The sequence below is a fragment of the Mus caroli genome, unplaced genomic scaffold (genome assembly GCF_978045245.1).
Source record: "Mus caroli unplaced genomic scaffold, Mus_caroli_1 scaffold_10, whole genome shotgun sequence".
Lineage (NCBI taxonomy): Eukaryota > Metazoa > Chordata > Mammalia > Rodentia > Muridae > Mus > Mus caroli.
Window position 1 is genome coordinate 4,597,695 of NW_028227265.1, and position 21,492 is coordinate 4,619,186.

Genomic DNA, 21,492 nt, shown 5'->3' on the forward strand with positions numbered 1-21,492 from the left:
CTGTTTGCTGAGTTGACTTCAGAGACCGAGGGATACAGTTGTAATCCTATGGGTTTGACACTTTCTGTGATCATGGTCCACGGACTTTTCCCTAGATTGGGAAGAGTGTTCACCCAGTGCCATTCTCGGGGTTGACGCTTGTTAACGAACTAGGGGAGGAGTTTGAATACACACTTGGTTTTAGAAATCAGTAAGTTCATTTTTCCTAGAGAAATCGAAGCACATGAACTTCCTGTAGTGTGTTAGATTCTTCACATACTAAGTGAGTGGTGTGAAGACTGTGGCTGTGTGTGAGGTGTTCAGGTAGCCAGAGACACGCCCTCCCTCACGTCTCACGAGCTCCCAGCACTGCTCTCCGGGACTTCCATGGCTGACCGGCTCGCACAGGGCTCACCACGGTTGTTCAATCCTCAGAGAACTGGGCAACTTTGAAGCAGCCACTGAGAGCTTCCAGAAGGCCCTGCTGCTCAACCAGAACCACGTGCAGACCCTGCAGCTCCGGGGGATGATGCTCTACCACCACGGAAGCCTGCAGGAGGCCCTGAAGAACTTCAAGGTGAGCCTTGGCAGCAGGCAGAGCCACCCCTGGATTCTGCTTGTTCCTCAGTTCAGTGGCACTAACGAACCTGGAAGGAGCGCCTCTGGGTAGACGGAGCAGCAGTCCTGACCCGCGTGCCGCTAACTCTGCCGTTTGTCCTAAACTACAGCGCTGCCTGCAACTGGAACCGTACAACGAAGTGTGCCAGTACATGAAGGGGCTGAGCCATGTGGCCATGGGGCAGTTTTATGAAGGGATTAAAGCACAAACCAAAGTTATGCTGAATGATCCTCTTCCAGGCCAGAAGGCCAGCCCAGAGTACCTGAGGGTCAAGTACCTACGAGGTAAGCAGACAGTGGCGGACTGTTCCGCATCCATCCGTGCTCAGTGCTGTGGCGTCCTGCTGCTCCTGGGAGGTGGCAGAGTTGGGGGTGAGCATCCTGTCCCTAGCGTCTCTTGCTGCTGGGGGTTTAGGACCAGGGTCCTCGGTGCCTCCGAGACTGAGATGCCTGATGTTCTTGCTACCTTACCTATGGGGCTGGTAAAACTCAGAGAAGCTTGGCCTGAGTAAAAAGCACACTTCTAGTTGGATGTGAGATTCATTGTTGAAAGCGTGATTTAAGCCCTCTCAGTTCACTGAAGGACAAGAAAGGGCCTTTCATGGAGGTTTCATTGTTTAGAGTTAGTGACCTGGCATCTCTGGCCCCTCGTTCTGTTATGTCACATCCTCCTGTGTCAGAAAGACCCAGTCCAGTTAGAAAGGAAGCAGTTCTTGAATTAGTCACAGACTTGCTTTTTCTCCATATACATCTTCAAGAGTGCACATATTCGTACCTTCCAAAGCATCCTCACACATCTTCCAATATACGCACTCAGACACACACTTCTTCCTATGTACACATGCACACCTTATGTGTGCACACACATCTTCCTTTGTACACACACATTGTCTTCATATGTACACACATCTTCCTATATATACCCACACCTTCCTGTGCACACATACATCTTATGTATACAGATGCACTTTCCTATACACACATAACTTCCTGGGTACACACATCTTATATACACAAACTCTCTTAATATGTACACATACATCTCATGCATACACAGGCACATGTACACACACATCTTCCTATACACACACCATATTTCCCTATACACATGCACGCATACAGAAACAATTCCTATTTACACACACACACACAAACCTTCATATGTACACACATATCTCCTATGCATACATAAACATACCTCACACATACCTGCTTTACTGTATACACACACACACATGCACACACACGCACATCAGTGTCCACACACACACACCTCTTCCAGCACGCATACACATTGCCTTAGTCTTAGGGTTTGCATTGCGGTGTTAGAGCCACCATGGCTGAAAGCAGCTTGTTGAGGAAGGGTTTGTTCTGCTCAGTTCGTCAGCCCTGTCCATCACTGAAGGAAGTCAGGGCAGGCACCTGGAGGCAGGAATTGAAGCAGAAGCTGTGGAGAATGATGTTCACTAGCTTGCTCCTCATGGCTCACACAGCCTGCTTTCTGACACACCTCAGGATCATCATCCCAGGAATGGTACCACCCACAGTGGGTGGGGCTCTCCCACATCCATCATTAGTCAGTACTGTACATACTTGCCTACAGACTGGTATTATTGAGACATTTTCTCAGTTAAGATTTCCTCTTCCACGACACATGTAGGTTTGTGTCACACAGACAAAGACCAGCCAGTGCATACTTATATTAACCAGCATATAAACGTGTGTCCTCCAGCATATGCGCACATATATCCTCCCCGCTGACTTGGGAAGGTGTTGTTGTCTGCATACCCACATTTGCCTTTGTTCTCATTAGCCTTTGAAAGTATTCCAAAACAGAAAAAAATGAAGCAAGTCATGCTTGCAGATTTAAGTTAGGAAACGCCTCGTTAAGAGAGAGACGTACACAACACGCAAGATGGGTCAGCGAGTAAAGACACTGGCCACCAACTCTGTCCAGCTGAGTTCCGTCCCTAGGACCCACATGGTGGAAAGAAAGTTCTGCAGTCTGTCCTCAGACTTACACACACACACACACACACACACACACACACGCAGTTCCCCAAATAAAAATGGAGAAAACATCTAAAAGAAATGTAAAAACAAGCAGGTGGATGTAACTTGGTAAAAATATGTTTTACCTAATCTAATAACAAATTAAAGTTTTAATTCAGCATATAATTACTAGGAAACTCTTAGGGTTTTTGTTTGTTTTGTCTTCTTACCTTTTTAAATAGCATTGCATCTTGTAGGCCCTGCTGGCCTAGCGCTGTCTCTGTGGAGGATCCTCCTGTCTCAGCCTTCTGAGTGCTGAGCTTGCATGCGTGAGCCACCATGACTGTTCTGAGAAATGTTATGGCTTAGGTCTAGGGAAAAGCTGCTCTTCCAGGGGACCTGAGTGTGGTTCCCAGCAACCACACGTGGCAGTTTAGAGCCACTGTGGCCAGCTTCAGGAGGATCCAGCATCTCTGTCTTCCAAAGGCACCTACACTGTTAGGTATATATCCACATTCAGATACACATACACAGTCACACGTGCACACACATATACATGTGCATATACATACACATTTACAGACATACACACTCATACATACACACATGCACATTTTTAAAGTAGTGAAAATCTTTTTTTTTTTTTTTTTGCTCTCGGTCTTTAGTCCCTGGGGTGTGTTTTGCAATCACAGGACATCTCAGTTTGAGTGCTCATTATTATCCAGTCTTGATCAGAGTTTGGACTTCATCGACTTGATAGTTGGAAATAGACTGATATGCACGCGTTATTCCAAACATCCTGAAGTTCCTAATAACTGAGTCAAGTATCAGCAGCCCAGAGGGCCATCGTTCAGACAGTTTGTCCCTTACTCTTCTCTGGCTCAGCAGAGCTGGCACTGGGAATGACAGCCTGAGGGGCAAACACGCCTGTCAGTCAGGCCGTGGCGAGCTCGCACACACGTTTGCTCCGTCAGAGCTGACAGATCCCAGGCTCGGGCTGATGCTTCCCTTGGGTGTCAGGCTCTAAGACAGAGAGACAAGCTCTTTGGCTTCATTCATGGAAAGGTTAACATGTAATCAGAGCAGACCCACGCTGGCTGTTGTACACTCGGTTCTTGTCACTAGCAGGTTTCTGTAGTCCAGAAGCTGTCTTTGAGAATTCCTGCAGTTAAGGACAATGTGGTTCAAAGCGTCCATGTGGTGACCCACTCTAGTAAGGGCTTCGTTAGCAGTGTCTGGGTTTGGCAGCTCCTTTCCTGTCTACAGAGTATTCTCGATATCTGCACGCACACCTTGATACCCCTCTGACGGAATATAACGTTGACTCGGATCTACCGGGCAGCTTCAAGGACCACTGGGCCAAGAACCTGCCTTTCCTTATAGACGGCTATGAAGAGCAGCCCGGCCTGCAGCCTCACATCAGGTAAGTGCTGTGCCGTGGGGGGCGTGGCCAGCCACAACCCAACTGGAGGCTCCTTTTGCTTTTGCATGTGTGTGGGAGGATTGGGCCTCTGTGCATTCATTCCAAGGTGACTTAATCTTATAATCCCACTGCCTCAGCCTCCTGAGTGCTTGTATTTCTTGATCAATAAACGACTTCTTGCCCATGTTCCTGTTGCAGTTTGTATGTCACCAGCTACTTCTCGTAGTTCATACAGCACCTTGACACTTTCTTGCCTGTGTCACTTCTGCACACATGTTGGGCACCTTTATACTCTCAGTTATAAGACATAGTCAGGCACTGCACACCGTGCGTCTGGAGAAGTTTATAGAACAAATGCTAATGGGGGCCTTGGAGCCCTACATATGCTATGTAGTGGTGTGCTGGCTTGCATGTGGTAGCAAACAGGCCACATGACTTGCGAAGGGTGGTTGCTTCTTCTGTGCAGTTGTGTGGTGGGATGTGAAGCTGGCTGTGCCTGGTCCTGTGTGTGTCTTAGTTGAGCTCCAGTGGGGCGATAGTGCAGGTGTGCTGCCCTGCAGGTGTGCCACACAAGTCCTTATCTTGTTCCTGATATTTCCTGCAGGGATGTGTTACATCAGAATTTCGAGGGCTACAAGGCTGAAGTCCAGGAGCTGATCTGTGTAGCTGACCGCCTGGGCTCGCTGATGCAGTACGAAACACCGGGGTTCCTGCCCAACAAGAGGATACACAGAGGTATTCTGAAAACTTGAAGTGGAATCGTAGCCCAGGAACAGGGTCTCTCGGCCACGTCGTCTTCCTCTTAGAAATTGTTGTTTACTGCACTCAGCTTCCCACAGGACCAGAGCACGGGTGTGTAGGATAGTTCAGTGAGTTCTTCCAGTTCGGTCGGCTCTTACCGATGTGCAGATACAGAGCATGGCTCTCAATCCCTCACTGCCAGTCAGGCCAAGGCAGCTTTCCTTCTTACAGGGGAGAGGAGGGACTCGAGGCTCCGCCTGCTTCGGTAGGAAGCCGTGCTGGGTAGCAGTGGCTCTCCTTAATGTGAACCGTGTCATCGGAAGCTCAGTCCTACCAGCTGTGTCCTGTTCTTTATGGGGTCCCCCAGGCTTGAGAGGAAAGGTGAGATTTGGCCCCTTGGAAAGGGTTCTGACGAGCTGTCTTGGTGTGTCCTCCCTTTAGCCATGGGCCTGGCAGCACTGGAAGTCATGCAGGCCGTACATCGTACCTGGACCAACTCAAAGGTTCGCATGAATGGAAAAACGAGGCTGCTGCAGTGGAGGGACATGTTCGACATTGCCGTGAAGTGGAGAAGGTAACCCATGGGCACACAGCAGTGGGCAAGTTCTCTCAGACCATGTCTCCCTCAGCGAGAGGTTTCAGTCCCTCTTTGCTTACCAAATTAAACCCTATTGTGGGCCTGGGTACCCGAGGCTTTCCACGAGATCGCTGTCCAGGCGGGGTGGGAAGGCTCCAGCGAAGGGAAGTGAGTGTAACTCTCACCCTCTCTGAACTGAGTCGGGTCAGGCTGGGCCAGCGGAAAGCTGACAATCCAGTGAGGAGTGCGGTGGGGCCTCGGTTGGCTCTTCAGGAGAGAAGATCTCTTCCCAAGTGTTACATACAGCTCTTGGAACAAAAGACTCAAAGGAATAGTTCTCGCATACCTTTAATTCCCTACATGGCTTTATATACAGTTCTGGGGGTGATTCAGGGTTTGACAGCAGGCACCTCTCCTTGGCTTGGACTGAGAGTTTGGGGGGAACCTTATTTGCATGTGGGAAGGCTTGGTGCTATTCCTATGTGACTGATAGCCACGCCTCTCCTGTGGGGGTTATGGGGGCGGTAACTCCGACAGGAGCCAGGGTCACTACCGGGTCCCGGGGTTCAAGATCTAGCCTGGACTGGAAACCAGGCTGTCTGCGCGTCACCTGTTGCCGCACACCTTATAAGTTAAGATACTGAGTTATTTCCCCCTAAAGCTTGCCATAAATCACTGTTGCCTTTATTCTTCAGGACATACTCAACTCCTGCTCAGGAAATAAAAGCGAGGGTTGCCAGATTTCTAAGCCACCAGTTAGCCCTCTCTGGAACCACCATTACAGCTGTGTTTCCTTGGTTGACTCTAACATCCCACCAAGTTGACAGTTTAGACGAACTGTTATAGCTCACCAGCCTTTGCTGGCCTCTCACCTGATGTGGCCACACTGTGCACTGGGATGGCCTGTGTGCTCTTTTTTCACAAGTCGGAGCCAGTCGGGCTCCTCCCTCACTTTTACAGAGCCCCATCCTTGCTTTATCCCGGAAGCTGTGGGTAAGGCCGCAGCACTCCTCATGAGCTCTGCTTCACAGGATCGCTGATCCGGACCAGCCTGTGCTGTGGCTGGATCAGATGCCAGCGCCAAGTCTCAGCAGAGGATTCAATAACCACATCAACCTAATCAGGTAGGAGCCTGGGTGCTTCCTTCCTGTTTGCTAGGAGTGGAGCAGTGTGAGGGGCCCTGATGGCCTTGGTGGGGAACATCCCGGGTAGCTCTGCACCCACAAGTATCTTTCCTGCTGGTCCACCTGCACACAGTGCTTGCCGTGCACCTGCACAGGTAGAGCCCTGCCCGCTCAAGGGTGGACTCTCGAAGGATGGAGGGTGTCAATTTTCAAGAAGTCGTCAAACAGCAAAGAAAGCGATCAGATGGAGAATTCCGTATTTGCCTTAGATTGCTCATGGGCCTGCTGTGGCCAGGACCACCAGGGAGGTCGCTCCCTGATGGGAGCTTCTGTCTTATCCTGAGCCCTGCAGTCAGGCACTGGGTGGATGCCTGCCCTTCCATCCTTTATGGGCTTAGCTACCCTGACAACAGGCGTAAACCCATCCTGAAGAGCCCACTTCAGGGATGCTCGAAGTGTTTGCCTGCCATTTAGTGAACATGACTTTAGATGAATTTGGCGGATGTGGTATTTCTAGCTCTAGGAGCCAACAGTCAAGAAACTGTTGCTCCATCTAACATGTGACATTTAAATTTAGGTTTTAGTATAAAAGTCTTTTTTAGACTTAACCTTTTTAATTTCTAGGAATTGTGTTTATTTTCCCTTTGTAACTGGCTCCTTTCAGTTCCCCACGGAATGATGTGTGGCACTTTTCCCTAGTTTTGGTCACGTGCTGTAACTGAAGCCACTGTGTACCTGCTTATGTTCTTGCTGAATGGTACTTGAGTCACAGACCCATGTCATGATTTGATGGAGTGCAGAGAAGTAAGGGACACCCGGTGTATCCAGGGGCCAAACCTGAACTGTCTCAGAGAGACGGTGGGCCGTGCACCAACCCACTGCTGAATTCCTCCTGACTAGGAAGCTGTGACACATCCCTTGTAGCTGCCAGCCACTGCGTCCCAGGAAGTCTCAGGAACTGAGACTGGGTGGTGAGCCGAAGAACGGCAAGGACAGACGGACATAACGAAGGTCGCTGTAGCAATAGATGAATGAACAGATTTGTGAGGGGGCAGCAGGCGGGGAGCAAGTGTAGAGACGCAGACCCCTGCAGGGGTTAGCAGAGAGCCGCAGACACTCTGAGGTGGCTGACAGAAAAGCATCAGAGGCACCCATTATTCTGCTTCTAGCTGAGGCCACGGTTGTCCCAGTCAGTCTAAGAGTAGTAGGAGAAAAAGCGAGAAGCTGGAAACTGAAGTGCCCTTTCAGGGAGAGAAGTCCTCCTTGCATCACGACCTTGATGTGAGGGAGCTGTCAGAAACAGGGAGTGGTGTTTCCTAGGGTAGACGGACTTAGACTCAGCTGTTGCTAGACGTGAACGCCTTCAAGAGAGGGGAAGAAAAAAAACAAACCAACCAAAAAACAGGGAATGGGCATGTGAGGAGTATAGTGTCTCCAGAGGGTAGAGGGAAGGAAGACTGCTAAAAAGCCCGAGAGGCACCCTCAGACAGGCAGGCGTGCACACAGAGAGCCTGCCGTGTACAGAGAGCTTGGCATATCCATAGCCTGGTGTATCTTTACGCAGGCGCACACAAGTGCCAGGCATGTCCAATACGCAGGCGCACAGAGAGCCGGCACATTCAATAGGCAGGCGCGAACCCAGAGAACCAGGCACGACACTCATGGTGGTCGCCATCAGGTCTGAACTTCACTGAAGCTGAGGGTTTTCCTTCCTCTGTGGCCTGTCAGGAGCTACGTCTTTTCTGGACACTTTCTGCCAGGACAGACTCCAAGAGCCCAAGCTTTCTGCTGAAATGGGAGTCGCTTCTCCCACAGTGACAGAGCAAGCCCCTCTCTTACACTTCCCCATATTTGTCCCTGCTCTTTGTTTTTGGAACTAACTGATGTTCACACGCCTTTGGAAAATGATGGTTAATTTTATCACTTTTACCTTACAGGGGTCAAGTGATCAATATGAGATATCTGGAATATTTTGAGAAAATACTTCATTTTATTAAAGATAGAATTCTTGTTTATCACGGGTAAGCCTCCAGTTCTCCCCTTTGCTGTGACGCATTGGTCCCATGCGTTTCATGTGTGGTCTATCCGTGAGATTTGAAAACTGAACCACAGGCAGACCAAACGAACTAGACCGGAAGTTTAATTAAAAGCCTGCTTCCGCCAGAGTAATGGCTTCACAGTGCTGGCCTTGGCAGTGCTTTCAGCCCGACACTCAGGACACTCAGCACGGTGACACTCCCGATTGCCTACGGAGCTTCCGTTGAGTTTTGAAGTGGAGTCACCAGCTGAGCGTGAGAACCGTGTGCTCCCCCCCCCCCAGCAGGGTGCTTAGATCCGAGCAGCTTTAGAAGTGAAACCACACGCTTGCCAGTGCAGAGTTGGAACAGGACAGTCAAGGGCCCAGTAAGACCCCCGCACCTGCGCATTGGCCTGCTGCATTTCCTGATTCACCGCACGTGCCTCTGCAGCCCCACACCTGTTGGCTTGCATTGACTCCTGCTGTTTGTTGCCCAGTGTGGGATGCTGTCTATCCTCAGTATCTGGCGACAGATTCCCAAGACCTCTTCATGCTCAGGGCCTTTGCGTTAGATGGTATGACATTTATACAGGACCCACACATGGGCCTCCCGTGCATTGTGTCAGCCCCAGGCCAATGCTCGCTGCTTAGGGGATGCGGAGCAGGTGGATAGGAAGTCAGTAACACGGTTTTCTCACATGTATTCTTGATTTGGGTGGATGACCCTGTCAGCGAGAAGCCTTGGAATATACAGGCCTGCAGCATTGAGCTGCTTGTCCTTAGGAGCAGTGACTTAAGATGTGAATGGATCTGCGTATCTTATTCTGCATTAACCTCACTCTGCCCTTCCCCCTCTCTTCAAGAGCAAATAATCCAAAGGGCTTATTGGAAGTCAGAGAAGCTCTGGAGAAGGTACACAAAGTGGAAGACCTCCTTCCAATTATGAAGGTAAGTTTGCCATGAGCATCTCAGGTGGGGCTGGAGCAGTGACTTGGTACTGAAGAGCCCTGCCTTTGTCATCCCAAGGACCCGGGTTCGATTCCCAGCACTCACGTGGTGACCTCCTGTGCCAGGGCATCTGACTTCTTCTGCCCTTTGCAGGCACCGGGCATGTAGGGTGTGCAGACATACAAACACACATACACTTAAATTTAAAATATATCTCAGGAGGAATTGTATAAGAGAAAACCAAAGCACATGTGTGATTGTTGCGCTGTCTCGAAACTTACAAAGTATAGCATCTGAGACCCCACATTAGCACACTGTAAGCTGTAACCCAGATCAAGTACAGCGCTGGAACCAGACTCAACCAGAACCGACTTTCGAGAAGCAGTCAATTCAGGAAACAAAGGACTTGAAAATAAATAAACTCAAGCTGGGCCTGTGGCCACAGTCCAGTCCTCCTCGGCTGCCCAAAAGCCACAGCAGCTGTAGTTAGATGGATTCCTAAAAGGAGAGTTGGAGAACCCCATTTCCCCCAGATTCCTGTGGGCGTTGTTTGTTGTCCCATAGGATAGGGGTGTGGAGGCCAGCAGCTGCAGAAGAGGAGGTAGCTGAGGCAGGGGCGGGGGAGCCCTTGTTGTGTGGCCACATCTCCAGTGAAAGTCTGTGCCGTAGCAGGGGTTGCTCAGAGTTAACTGTGAGCTGAGACAGCTGTGGCCTTGGTGGTGGGAAGTTGCTCTGAGCTCCTTCATCTCCATTTGCTCCCAGAGGTGCCTCACTGGGAGTCACGGAGAGGGAGTACCCTCTCCTGGTACACAGTAGGCCCGTGTCTGACTCCCAGCACTGTGCAGCAGCAACAGCATAAGTCTTGTCGTCCGTTTCTATCTGAAATGCGCTCTGAGAATGGAACTGAGGTGCGGCTTTGACATAGAAAGTCAGAACCAAAGAAAGATGTCAGTCCAAAGGAAAGATCACAGAAGGAGACAAAACTAGCCAGAAGTCTTGCATGACACGGTAATGGCAGATTTGTCGGAAGAAAACATCACCTGTGTGGTGCTGACCTTCAGTATCCCGGCAGCTCCTCCATGACAGGCGGCAGGACACACTACGGACAGGAGACAGGCACTGCGGTGGGTCAGCCTCTGTGAATTTCAGTCACTAAAATCTAGTAAGACCAGGTGGAAGACGAAATCTGCTTACACAGATGGTGGAAAGGAAAGCAGTGTGCCAAGGTGCATTCACAACACCTAGCCAGAGGGTGGCAGCACTGCCCTGCTGTGTCGTCTGTAGGAGCCTGTCCTTTAGATGGGAGCGTTTCCAGCTTCAGACTGGCTTCAGCCGGATTATGGATGTGTTGGTCTCTGTGCTCTCAAAGCATATGGGAAACTTGTAGCTTGCTTCTTCCTCTGAAAAATATGGCGTGCCACTGGAGACTTAGAAAAGCACTTAGGCCCCAACAGATAGATCGTTAGCCAGGAGCATGGACCAGAGTCAGAGGCCTGCCCTCAGCCCTCCACTCTGCCACTTCCTGGCCCAGCAGCTTGGCCAGGTTTGTTCCTTTTCCTGGGACTGTGCGTTCATACCTGGTCTGTTTGTGGCAAGGATTCAGTGGGCATACGGGAAGCACCTGCACTTGTCTTCTGAGAGCCAGTCCCTGAAGAAAGGCGCTTCTCCCTCAATTCAGCTGAAAGCCCTGGTAGTCAGTCCTGCCCAGCTGCACCCTGCTGTGGGCCTCCAGCCAGCGCTCCTGTGGCCTGCTGCAGGAGAAGCCCTCCCGCCAGAGCCCAGAGGCCTTTGTCTGTCACTGCCTGCCCTATTCCAGCTCCATCCATCCCAGCCAGAGTTGGAGGGCATTGTTCTAGAATAAAGGCAGAGTGTCGCAGGTTTTAACTCAGAGCTGGCATCTGAAGCTGTGTTCCTAGGAGACACCCTGGCCGGCTCTGAGGAGGTTCCCTCACAACCTGTGGTCTGCCAGGTTAGAGTCTGTGAACCTAAAACGCAGCTGGAGAGGAACCACTGAGCACCCCTCGGCCTGCGGCTCTGGGGAGCACTTGCAGGACACAGTGCTTTTTCAGGTTGCAGGAGCTGGCATTGCTGCTCCTGGCTGGCAAGGCTGCTGCCTGCTGCGCTGGGAGGAGAACCAACCTCAGAGCAGCTGCTGCACTGAGCCAGATCTTGGCTGTAGGGCGCCTGCAGCTTTCTGCTGGGGCCTCTGCTGCTCTGTAGGTTTGTGGGATGTGAGGCACTTAGGGCCTGTGTTGCATCTAAAGAAAAGAGAAGTGTTCTTAGCCACTGCCTACCAAGAGAGAGCACATGGTCTCTCAGTTTGAATGCCTCAGACAAACCCAGGGCTAAGTCAAGGTTCAGGACGGATTAGAAGTAGACATGTCCAGCCCGTAGCATATGGGTGATATGTAGCCCAGGGGAGCTGAGAATGCAGCCCAACATGTGTGTAGTGCTGCATGACAGAACCATGTTACAGTGTGAGAACTGCAGTTAATATGGATTTTTATTTTCCCTCGAAAGCAGTTTAATACCAAAACAAAGGACGGGTTCACCGTGAACACCAAAGTCCCCAGCCTCAAAGATCAAGGGAAGGAATATGACGGCTTCACCATCACCATCACAGGAGACAAGTATGTTCGCTCCAGTGTGACGTGGGGCTGGTGGCAGCCAGTGGAGGGGTGTCCATGTGAGCCGTGTCTGGGCCATGTGTGCACTCAGTATATGCCTGGGGCACCATCCTTCCTGGCTAAGTGCACACAACCCATTTGAATTCCCACAGCACCTCTGCCTGGTGCTCAGAGGCTCCGGAGAGCTTGTCCAACAGCAGGAAAATGGGTCCATGCGGGCCCAGGGCTGCCGTTCACGCATTGCAGATTGCTGGGTCATGGGAGGGTGTCAATGTCTTCGTGGAAAGTTTGCACATCTGAGGCTCTAGCCATCATTGCTCTCAACAGCCGCCAACTGAGAAGCATTTTACGATCATTTCTTCTTTGATAGTTTCATTCATGTCTGTAGTGACTTTTAGTCCTTCTTATCCCCCCAGTTATTCCCACTAAACTCTCTTCCCACAAGCCCCCCCTCTTTCTCTCTCTCTCTCTCTCTCTCTCTCTCTGTATGTGTGTGTGTGTGTGTGTCCTGCTGAATTTAAATAGGATAGACCCACATTCAGGCTACTTCTCCCATGAAACTTTCAGCTTTACCCCACTTCTTCCCTTTATGTCCCCAAGCCTGGTCTCACCTCTTCCTCCAGCTAATGTTCTGAGAACCAGGAGGTTCTGCAGATGGCGTCATGATAAATCTATGCTGTGTGAGTTTATCCTCACAGAACCACAGCAGTGCTGCATGCAAAAACATAAGCACAAGACATGGTAGTAGCAGTGTTCATGAGCCTCCCACACCTTCTGCTCCTGCCTGGGCAGAGTGGCTGGGAAAGTGACAACAGGGCTCAGAGCACTCCGGGCAGCCACCGTGAGCACACACACAACACACGCACACCACTTCTCCAGTTTCTGTTTGGATTATTTAATCTACGCCTTTGACAGCAGTGATTGTGTTTCAGGGTCGGCAATATCCTATTTTCTGTGGAAACTCAAACCACAGAAGAGAGGACACAGCTGTATCACGCTGAAATAGATGCACTTTATAAAGACCTGACAGCGAAGGGCAAAGTACTGACCCTCTCGGCAGAATTCGGGGTAGGTTTGGCTTTGTTTTATTTTCTGTTCCTGGTGTGTGTGTGTGTGTGTGTGTGTGTGTGTGTGTGTGTTGCTGAGGATGGAACCTGGTGTGTGTTTGTGAGTGTGTGTGCACATGTACATGTGTGTGTGTGCGTATGTATTGCTGAGGATGGGACTAAGAACTCCAATGTGCTAGGCAGATGCTTCACTGCTGAGCCACACCCCAGTCCTGCAATTTCTTTGGCAAATGCTCCCCCCGCCCCCCCCAACCCCCCCCACACAGTTTTCCCTGTTTCACTGAGGCTGTATGTCTTATGCCTGAAATCAATTGTAAATGTCTCAGCCTCCTTTCTAATACTCCTTGGAGCAAAAACATTCTCAGGGTTTAACAACCACAGCAATGGGGTGACACAGTACATATTGTTCTCTCTGCGGTGCGTCAGTGCAAGTTTGTGGTCCGAAGAGGTTTGTCCAGGTCGGCCACTGTGAGCATGGTCTCTAAGTTCCCTCATTAGAATTGCTGCTTACTGGAAAACTGTGATTGTGACTGGCGCCTTGAAGGGACTTAGAGTCACCGAGGGTGCACCTCTGGCTGTATCTATGAGAGTATTTCTAGAAAGGTTTAACTGAGGAAGGGAGACCCACCCGAAAGTGGGCAGTGCCCTCCATGGACTGGTTGTCCTGGGCTGAATCAGACGTGGGAAAGAAAGTTAGCTTAGCACCACCGTACTCTCCGCCTCCTGCCTGCAGCCACATCCTTCCAAACAGCTGCTGCACATGCACGCTGGCTCCAGGCAGTGAGAGAACGCAGGAGCTGGGAGTTCTTTGGTCTCTGACTTCTCTCCCCTTGCCTGCCGAGACAAGAAGTGGCTCCTAGCAGGAGGGAGGTATTCCTCTCAGACCGTGGAGTCTGCTGGCTCCCAGAAGCCTCTACACTTCCTTGACATCCTCGGCCTGTGTCGAACTAAGCACGCCAGCCCTGAGAGAGGGAAGCAGCTGGTCAGAATCTCCTGCAGCGCGAGTTCCTGACATGGGGCTGAAGTTCATGAATCTCTGTCCTTTCTCCTAGGAGGCTGACGCTGTCTGCAACTTAATCTTGTCCTTAGTTTATTACTTTTATAATTTAATGCCCCTGTCTCGAGGATCTAGGTAAGTGATGTCCCGGCCTATGACCGTTTCAGATCGAAACTGTTGCTGTGGCTTATGTTTGTGTCACAGGCACAGCCTCTAAAGCCCACTACAGATCACAAGAAGTTCCCATTGTTTCTTCTAAAATCCACCCTCTGCCCCAAAGTCCTGTTTTTGTTGGGTATAGTGGCATGTGCCTTTAATGGTAACCCTGAGGAGACAGGCAGGTGGGTCTCTGAGTTTGATGCTGGCCTAGTCTACACAGTGAGGCCCTGTCTCGAGGAAACAAAATGAAAAATAGAAAGATCACATCCGTGGCCAACCATGAAGGGGATTTAAGGTCAGGCCAAGAGGAGAGGCCTCATGTGCTCCTCTCTGAAGCAGAGAAAGCAGCAGGGAGCAACCCGGTGGAAACCCGCCTTCCCTCAGAGCGCAGATGCTCCTGTGGACAAGGACCCTCAAGTTCCTTATGCTTTTTATGTAGGAAAGTAGAAATATTTTCAAAATAAACACAACAAAGTTCTTCTGTTAACTAAACATTTAAGGTTTTAGTCCAAAGAATTCCTATGTAAGATTCTTTTTCATGATGGACGCCCGCAGGGAGGTTAGCATGATAGCCATAGGCCAGGGCTGGCTGAAGTCTGTCCTGTCTTGACAGTGTCATTGCGTATTCAGTCATTGTGGGAGCGCTGATGGCCAGTGGCAAAGAAGTGGCTGGGAAGATCCCCAAAGGGAAGGTATGCTGGGCTGGCGGAGGCACAGGCATGGCTGCACCTCACCCTGGGCTTCTGGCTGTGGACCGCATGCGAGCTAGACCCCACACCATTTCCTTCCTTTTATCACGTCCTGTGTCTCCTCTTTTCCAGTTAGTCGACTTTGAAGCCATGACAGCCCCTGGCTCAGAGGCCTTCAGCAAAATAGCAAAAAGCTGGATGAACTTGAAGAGGTAACCATGGCTGTGGTTGGAGCGGGCTTGCAGGGGAAGGCACGGGCGAGGTCCTAGCTCCACAAGGGCAGAGGCGCCCCCCACCTCTGAGGGATGTGCTCATTTCATGGGCTGCTCCGCACCCTGGTTTTAAGGTGGAGACATTTTACTACAGGTAAAAATGAGTGGTGAGAGAGATGGAGAGAGAGCTCAGCGGATAAAGCCCATCTGGAGGACCCAAGTACAGATAACCCGAGCCCAATAACATTCTGGTGGTTGTGGTAGGTCACAGGTCGGATAGAATGCAGACAGGGTCCCAAGACCAAGGTGGCCAGCTCAGCTAGCCTGTACCTGTGAACTCTGAGCTCAGCAATAAATACAGTGGAGAGGAGTCAAGGAAGAGTCTCAGTGTCAACCTAGGGCTAACACATACACACATGCGCGCGCACACACACACAAACACACACACACATGCACGCACACACACGCGCACACACACATACCCGCCACCCACATTGTCACCTTGTGCCAGAATCCAGCAAGGTGCCTTAGAGCTGTACCTCCAGAAATGCTGGGCAATGAGTACAAACAAGCTTAAGGGAGACACTGTGTGACTTATTCCACATCCCTTCTTGCCTACATGACACCAGCCACTGTGTCACCTAGAGGGCCACTTGAGCTGTGTTTAAAACTGAGAAATACGCGTCTGTCGTACACATTGCTTAGCTTGTCCCAGAGCCTGTTTTTGAGGTTACTCATTTACACATGGTTTGTTGATGTGGTCACAAGGTGGAGCTCCTGCTTCCTTTCCACAAACCACACAGCCACATGTTGCACAGTTATGGTTCATGGCAAACCTGGTAAGCAATGTTTCTCAAGGATCATGGGAATTCTGAGCTAAGGATTTAATCTACTGTTGCAGATGGGAAACAGGCTTAGACAAGTGACAGAATCAGGAGGGGCAGGGCCAGGCCTGAGCCAGCATCCTCAGAGTCAGGCTCAGCATATGAGGTAGCCACAGCAGGATATGAGCTGTGTGACATGGAGCCCAGTGCACATGAAAGTATTATTTCTTTCCCCAGAGTCCTGGCTGAGCTTTCAGGCAGCTCAGGACATGAGGTCGGTGCTACAGAAGGGTCTGCTGTGCCCTCTGCCTTTTTGGTTGCATCTACTCAGGCTATGGGTCCCCATAAGGCATTGCTAATAGTCACAGTTTCCCTGTGTTTCTCTTCCAGTATTTCCCCTTCCTACAAGACCCTGCCATCAGTATCAGAGACGTTCCCGACTCTGAGGTCCATGATCGAGGTGCTCAACACGGATTCCACCCCACGGTGTCTAAAGAAACTCTAGCCAGATCAGAGGATTTATACACATGAAGGGCCAGGCCTCTCACTTCTTAAGTTATTTTTTAAGACATGGAATTATTATGGAATTAGGTCCTTTATTACTTTTGATACCAATTTTTGATAGGAATTGAATACTTGAAAACATTTTCTTTACTTTTTCTGAATTGTAACAGAAATCATGAAAACGGGTTTTTTGGGGAAAAGCTACTTGACCAGGAAGGGAAGTATGTGTATTAGTGGCAGCCTGTTGGTTCCCATGTGTTAAGGTATACTGCTCCTTCCTTAGAGCAAAAAAATGTTTACTTCAGAAACCAAAAATTAATAATTAAGATGAAGAAAGCCAACAACCAGCAGGGCTTGTCTTCACTGTCAGAGGTGTGGGTGTTCCTCAGACCTCCTTCCTGTGCCCCTCTGTGGGGTGCCTCGTTACTGCCATGCCCCCACATGTGGGCCCTCCAGCCCCCCCCCCCCCAGAACTGTGGAAGGACCCCAGCACCCACGGTTCCATGGCTTGTGACAAGAAGCACTGGCCAGATGACAGACAGTATTTGCCAATCACTGAACCATGTTTTTCTTTTCTTTGTTGGAAAAAATAAGTCGAGGTGATTTCTGAAAGTCGCCATGTTCGGGCACTGGATTACGTTGTGTTTGTGTGTGAGCTAGTTTTGCTTTCAGGTGTAAGAGCGTTTAGAACATTTCTTGTTTCCTCAGACAAGGTGGAAGATGGAGGAATAAGGTCCATTAAAGGCTGCAGTTTCAAACCGTGGTCAGTTTGGTCGTTTTGCTATCGTCATTGTGGCCTTTCGCCACTGTGTTTTATTTATGTTCCCGTTCAGAGGCTGGAGGTGGAACCCAGGCTTCTCACATGCTGGGAAACACTGAGCCACTCGGCCTCAAACCTCAATTCTGCCCTGAACTTCGGTGAGAGCAGGACTTCGGTGAGAGCAGGGCAGCATTGGCACTTGTAGCCTGTACTGTGTGTCTCTTGATCCCTGAGCGTCACTGTGGGCCTCGGGACCCTCCCCCACCATCTGTCTTTGCCACAGCAGTGGCTTCCCCAAAGTGACCGGAGGGAGTCGGACTGAGAAGTCAGCAGAACCCATTCTGTAGCCAGAGTACACCCCTCATCTGCCTTTTTCAGTATGACTGCACTGTTTCCCAAGCAGAAGCCCATACCCTGAGAGCTCTCTGACTCCCTACCACGGCCAACGGGCTGCAGGATAGCGCTGGAGGGTTCCTACCAGGGGACTCGCTGGGAGCTGAGGAGGGGACTCACAAGCTCTCACTGCCTCAACTCAGTGCTTAGTGCTGTCCTGAACACTACCTCCATGTGCTGCTTGGGTTGCTTCACACTCCCGGCTCCACCTCTTTTAAACTTCCATTTTGCTTAAGTCATAGACCTTGGGTTTCCTCAGACTTTTCCTTCCATTATCAGCAAATTGTCATGATGGAAGGAAGCTGAGACGCCGGGTGAGGCTGCTCACCCGTCCATTGACTCCAAATTACTGCGGTTACTATCCCAATTTCTGCCCACGCAGCTGATGTGAATAGATGTTTCAGAAGCAGAACCCTGAATATATGGGCCAAATTTCCCCAGGGCTCAAGAAAACCTCTTGGGCAGTTCTGTTTGGTAGCCAAGGTTTCATCCTACGGTGCAGTGAGGCCTGTCCTTGACAGCTCTTGTCCTAGGAAGAACATTGGGAATTTGTTTCTTTTTTCCTTTTTTTAAGATTTATGTATTTATTATATTTATATGAGCACACTGTAGTTATCTTCAGACACACCAGAAGAGGGCATCAGATCCCATTACAGATGGCCGTGAGCCACCATGTGGTTACTGGGAATTGAACTCAGGACCTCTGGAAGAGCAGTCAGTGCTCTTAACCACTGGGCCATCTCTCCAGCCAGGGAATTCATTTCTGTGGTCCTCTCATCAGCTTGGGGATCTATCTGAGAAATCATCCACATGGGTGGCACAGTAGTGGGCCTGTTTTTAGTTCCCCAACATGAATCTCTTTCTTAGAACTTCACCCAAAGGGACTGGCGGGACAGCCTTACGGACAAAGTACCTGCTGCAGTAGCACGAGGACCTCAAGTCCCTTAACACACAAAAGGAACATGGCTGGAATCACCTCTAAACCCAGTCTCTGGGGCAAGGAAGCAAAGATTGCTGGCGCTCGCTCGCTCGCTCGCTGCCAGGTAGCAGGAAGCTAACTGCTCCAGGTTTGGTGAGAAATGCTGTCTCAGGTACAGCTCCTCATGTACACGTAGACCATAGGAGTAAAAAAAAAAAAAAAAAAGGAAAAAAAAATCTATTTTAGAAGTCAGAATAACACGGGGTACCAGTCATCTCAGATTCAGGACAGGGAGTTCAAGGTCATCCTCAGCTCTGTCGTGAGTTCAAGGCCACTGTGGAATATCTGACCCTTCCAGGAAGAAAGAAAAGGAAGCACTAGTTGTGGTTAGCATAAGCCTATTATCCCAGCCATCAGGAGGCCAAAGCAGGAGGATTGCTCCAAATTTGGGACAACATGAGCTGTATATATGCTTCTAGGTCAGTTTTGGCTACACTGTGAGATCCTGTCTCATATATATATATATATATGCATGTATACATAGGCATACACACATGGTTTCTGTGTTCCAACTTTAAAAGCCGCCTCCAGAGAAAACCAGCAAGTTCAGTAGGTGCAGGAAGACAGAGTCCGTCTGAGGGAGGTGTGTGGTGTGGATCAGTAAGACTGCAGGCAAGGGATGCCCCTCCCAGCCCATGGCCCTGAGCAGTCCTGACTGGACCCATCTCCACTTAGACTTCTTAGTCCCGTGGCTTGGGGAAGGTATCTCCCTATTCTCTGAGCCATAGAGGCTGCCCAGCTGTCACTTGGCAGCAACCCAGAGAGGCCCACAGCTGCCCAGGAACGTCCACTTTGAATACTGCTGAGGAGGGTGGCCTGTGCCCTGCGGACCAGTCAGACTTGATTGCTTAATTTTGCTTTGTTGACAGGCCAGAGTGCCCAGCTGTTACGCCAACAGCTGATTGGAACTCATGCATCAGATGACAGATGAATTGAATCTGTCCGAGTCTGAAGATACTCAGATCTCCTGTAGGTCTGTGCATTCCCCCCCCCACACACACATACACCCCAGGGAAAATGTGAACTAGTAGCTATTGGAAGATCTCCACCTCTTCCTTTCCAGGGAAGAGCTGGTCCAGAGAGGAGGGGCCCAACATTTGCTTCTAAAATGCATTTAGTTGAGAGCATCAGGGCCGTGTGCTTGCTGCCTCCCTGCAAGCTGCCTTAGATGCCTGCAGCCTAAAGAACCGTCCTATTCTACATTAGCAAAATTACTCAGGCCTCAGACTCCAAAGGGAAATGCCATGTCCTTCGCCAGCACTGGTGGCAGAATACATTCACCTAGAAATGCAGGTATGGCTGAGGGAGCACCTTATACATGGGTGGTACATCTTCCACTGGGCAGCAAGATAGAAGAGAATATTCCAGGCCCTGCCTCTCTCCACGGATCTTCCTAGTGGCGAAGGATACATACATGGGTATCACTGGCAGGGCAGATTGCCTTAGTTCAGGCTGGCAAGAACAGCCTGATTCGATGATGGAGAAGCAGCTTCAAGGAGATAGTAAGAGGCGTGTTGTCCGGCCCTTCAGCACTTAGGTGAGGGCTAGATGCCAGAGGTGAAGTATCCTGTGCCATTCCACCAACTCAGTTCTTGGACCACGAAGTTGGTGACACAACTCAGGTGCAGTGCAGAAACTGGCTTTAAGTATCCCTGAAAGCTGTCAGCATGAGCTCTGTCCTCTATAGTTAGTGTCCCCCGGGTTAATCATGGAGGGCACCCAGAAAATGGGAGCAAACTGCTCTAAGGCACCTCATGCGTCTTCCAGGGCTGCTGGAAGCTCGGGGCTGGGGATGAAGCTTTTAGGACCCTGGTTCCCCGTGTGGTCCTAGGACAGTGGACCGGCAGCAGCACAGGACTTTTGGGAAGCTCTCAACAGTGAAGCTCTCAACCGCGATGATGTATGTCTGCCGCAGTGTGTTAACCGTCGTCTGCACGCTTAGTTCATGGGCAGTAAATACACAGCAAGACCATGTCAAAAAGGAAATTCCAGCTGGGTATGGTGGTAAACCCTGAAATCCTAGCAATCAAGAAGCTAAGGAGGAGGATCCTAGCTACACAGTGAAACCCTCCTCTTCGAAGTCCAAACAGACAAAGGAGATGAAGCCTGAGATGTAAAAATCCCAGTGCTAGGAATCCTGCAGCTCACATGAGCAGAACGGCACCGTGCCTGTCTGTGCTGGCCCTGGATCAGCAGTGCACACTGCGGGGGCTGCGTGTCTGTCCCACCCACCCCACACCGCACTACTGTAGCAACAGCCTCTTACCAGCCTGCATCCATTAGCTATCCATCCCATTTCTCTGGCCTGTATGTCATCTCAGTTCCTTTGCTCAATACCATGACCATGTAACTGACAGCACTGTTTGGTGCCCACATTTTGAAGTGCAACCCATCACGGCCGAGAATGCACAGCACTTGAAGAGTGAGGCTCCTTGTTCACACCTTGATGGAACAAGAACCAGAGGAAGGATGGAATGGCTCAGCCTGTAACGCTTGAAAACCAACCCTCCGTGACCCATCTCCCTCCGTGACCCAGCTCCTAAAGGCCCAGAGTCCTCCACACACCAGCTGTGTGAGTCCATGCCTGTTCTCACCCTGACCTGGAAGAGTAAAACACACTGCTGGGCTCAGACAGTGGTATAGCCAAGCACAGCACTTGGAAGTGAGAACTTGGGGGAAAGCAAGGTCTCCCTCTTCCTCCTTTCTAGCCCTCGCATACTGTGCAGCATAAGCAGCCCTGAACTTCCAGTTCAGACCTCAGCCTACGGAGCAGCTGGGGTTACAGCTGCCTTCAGACTTACAGTACTATAGAAACTTCCCTGGCAATAAGTTTTATTTGCACCAGAAACAAAGTGTTCTTCC

The 21,492-nt window shown here is 50.3% G+C and overlaps 1 protein-coding gene across 10 annotated transcripts in view; it reads left to right on the forward strand.

The window, feature by feature from the left end:
* The window catches only part of Ttc13 (tetratricopeptide repeat domain 13), a 48,755-nt gene extending 31,494 nt beyond the window's left edge, over positions 1–17,261 (forward strand). For 5 of the 10 annotated variants that reach the window (XM_021170258.3, XM_029480663.2, XM_029480664.2 and 2 more), the window contains 14 exons: positions 415–556; positions 708–882; positions 3,856–4,012; positions 4,617–4,747; positions 5,195–5,327; positions 6,362–6,454; positions 8,392–8,475; positions 9,335–9,419; positions 11,940–12,049; positions 12,979–13,114; positions 14,166–14,245; positions 14,883–14,961; positions 15,091–15,170; positions 16,385–17,261. In XM_021170258.3, coding sequence (XP_021025917.1) covers positions 415–556; positions 708–882; positions 3,856–4,012; positions 4,617–4,747; positions 5,195–5,327; positions 6,362–6,454; positions 8,392–8,475; positions 9,335–9,419; positions 11,940–12,049; positions 12,979–13,114; positions 14,166–14,245; positions 14,883–14,961; positions 15,091–15,170; positions 16,385–16,499 — 1,600 coding nt within the window. In that variant the 3' untranslated portion in view covers positions 16,500–17,261. Of the gene's footprint in view, positions 1–414; positions 557–707; positions 883–3,855; positions 4,013–4,616; positions 4,748–5,194; positions 5,328–6,361; positions 6,455–8,391; positions 8,476–9,334; positions 9,420–11,939; positions 12,050–12,978; positions 13,115–14,165; positions 14,246–14,882; positions 15,171–16,384 lie in introns of all 10 variants that reach the window. The other 5 variants (XM_021170259.3, XM_085843519.1, XM_021170262.3 and 2 more) reach the window with 2 other exon arrangements.
* Positions 17,262–21,492: the final 4,231 nt, after the last annotated feature.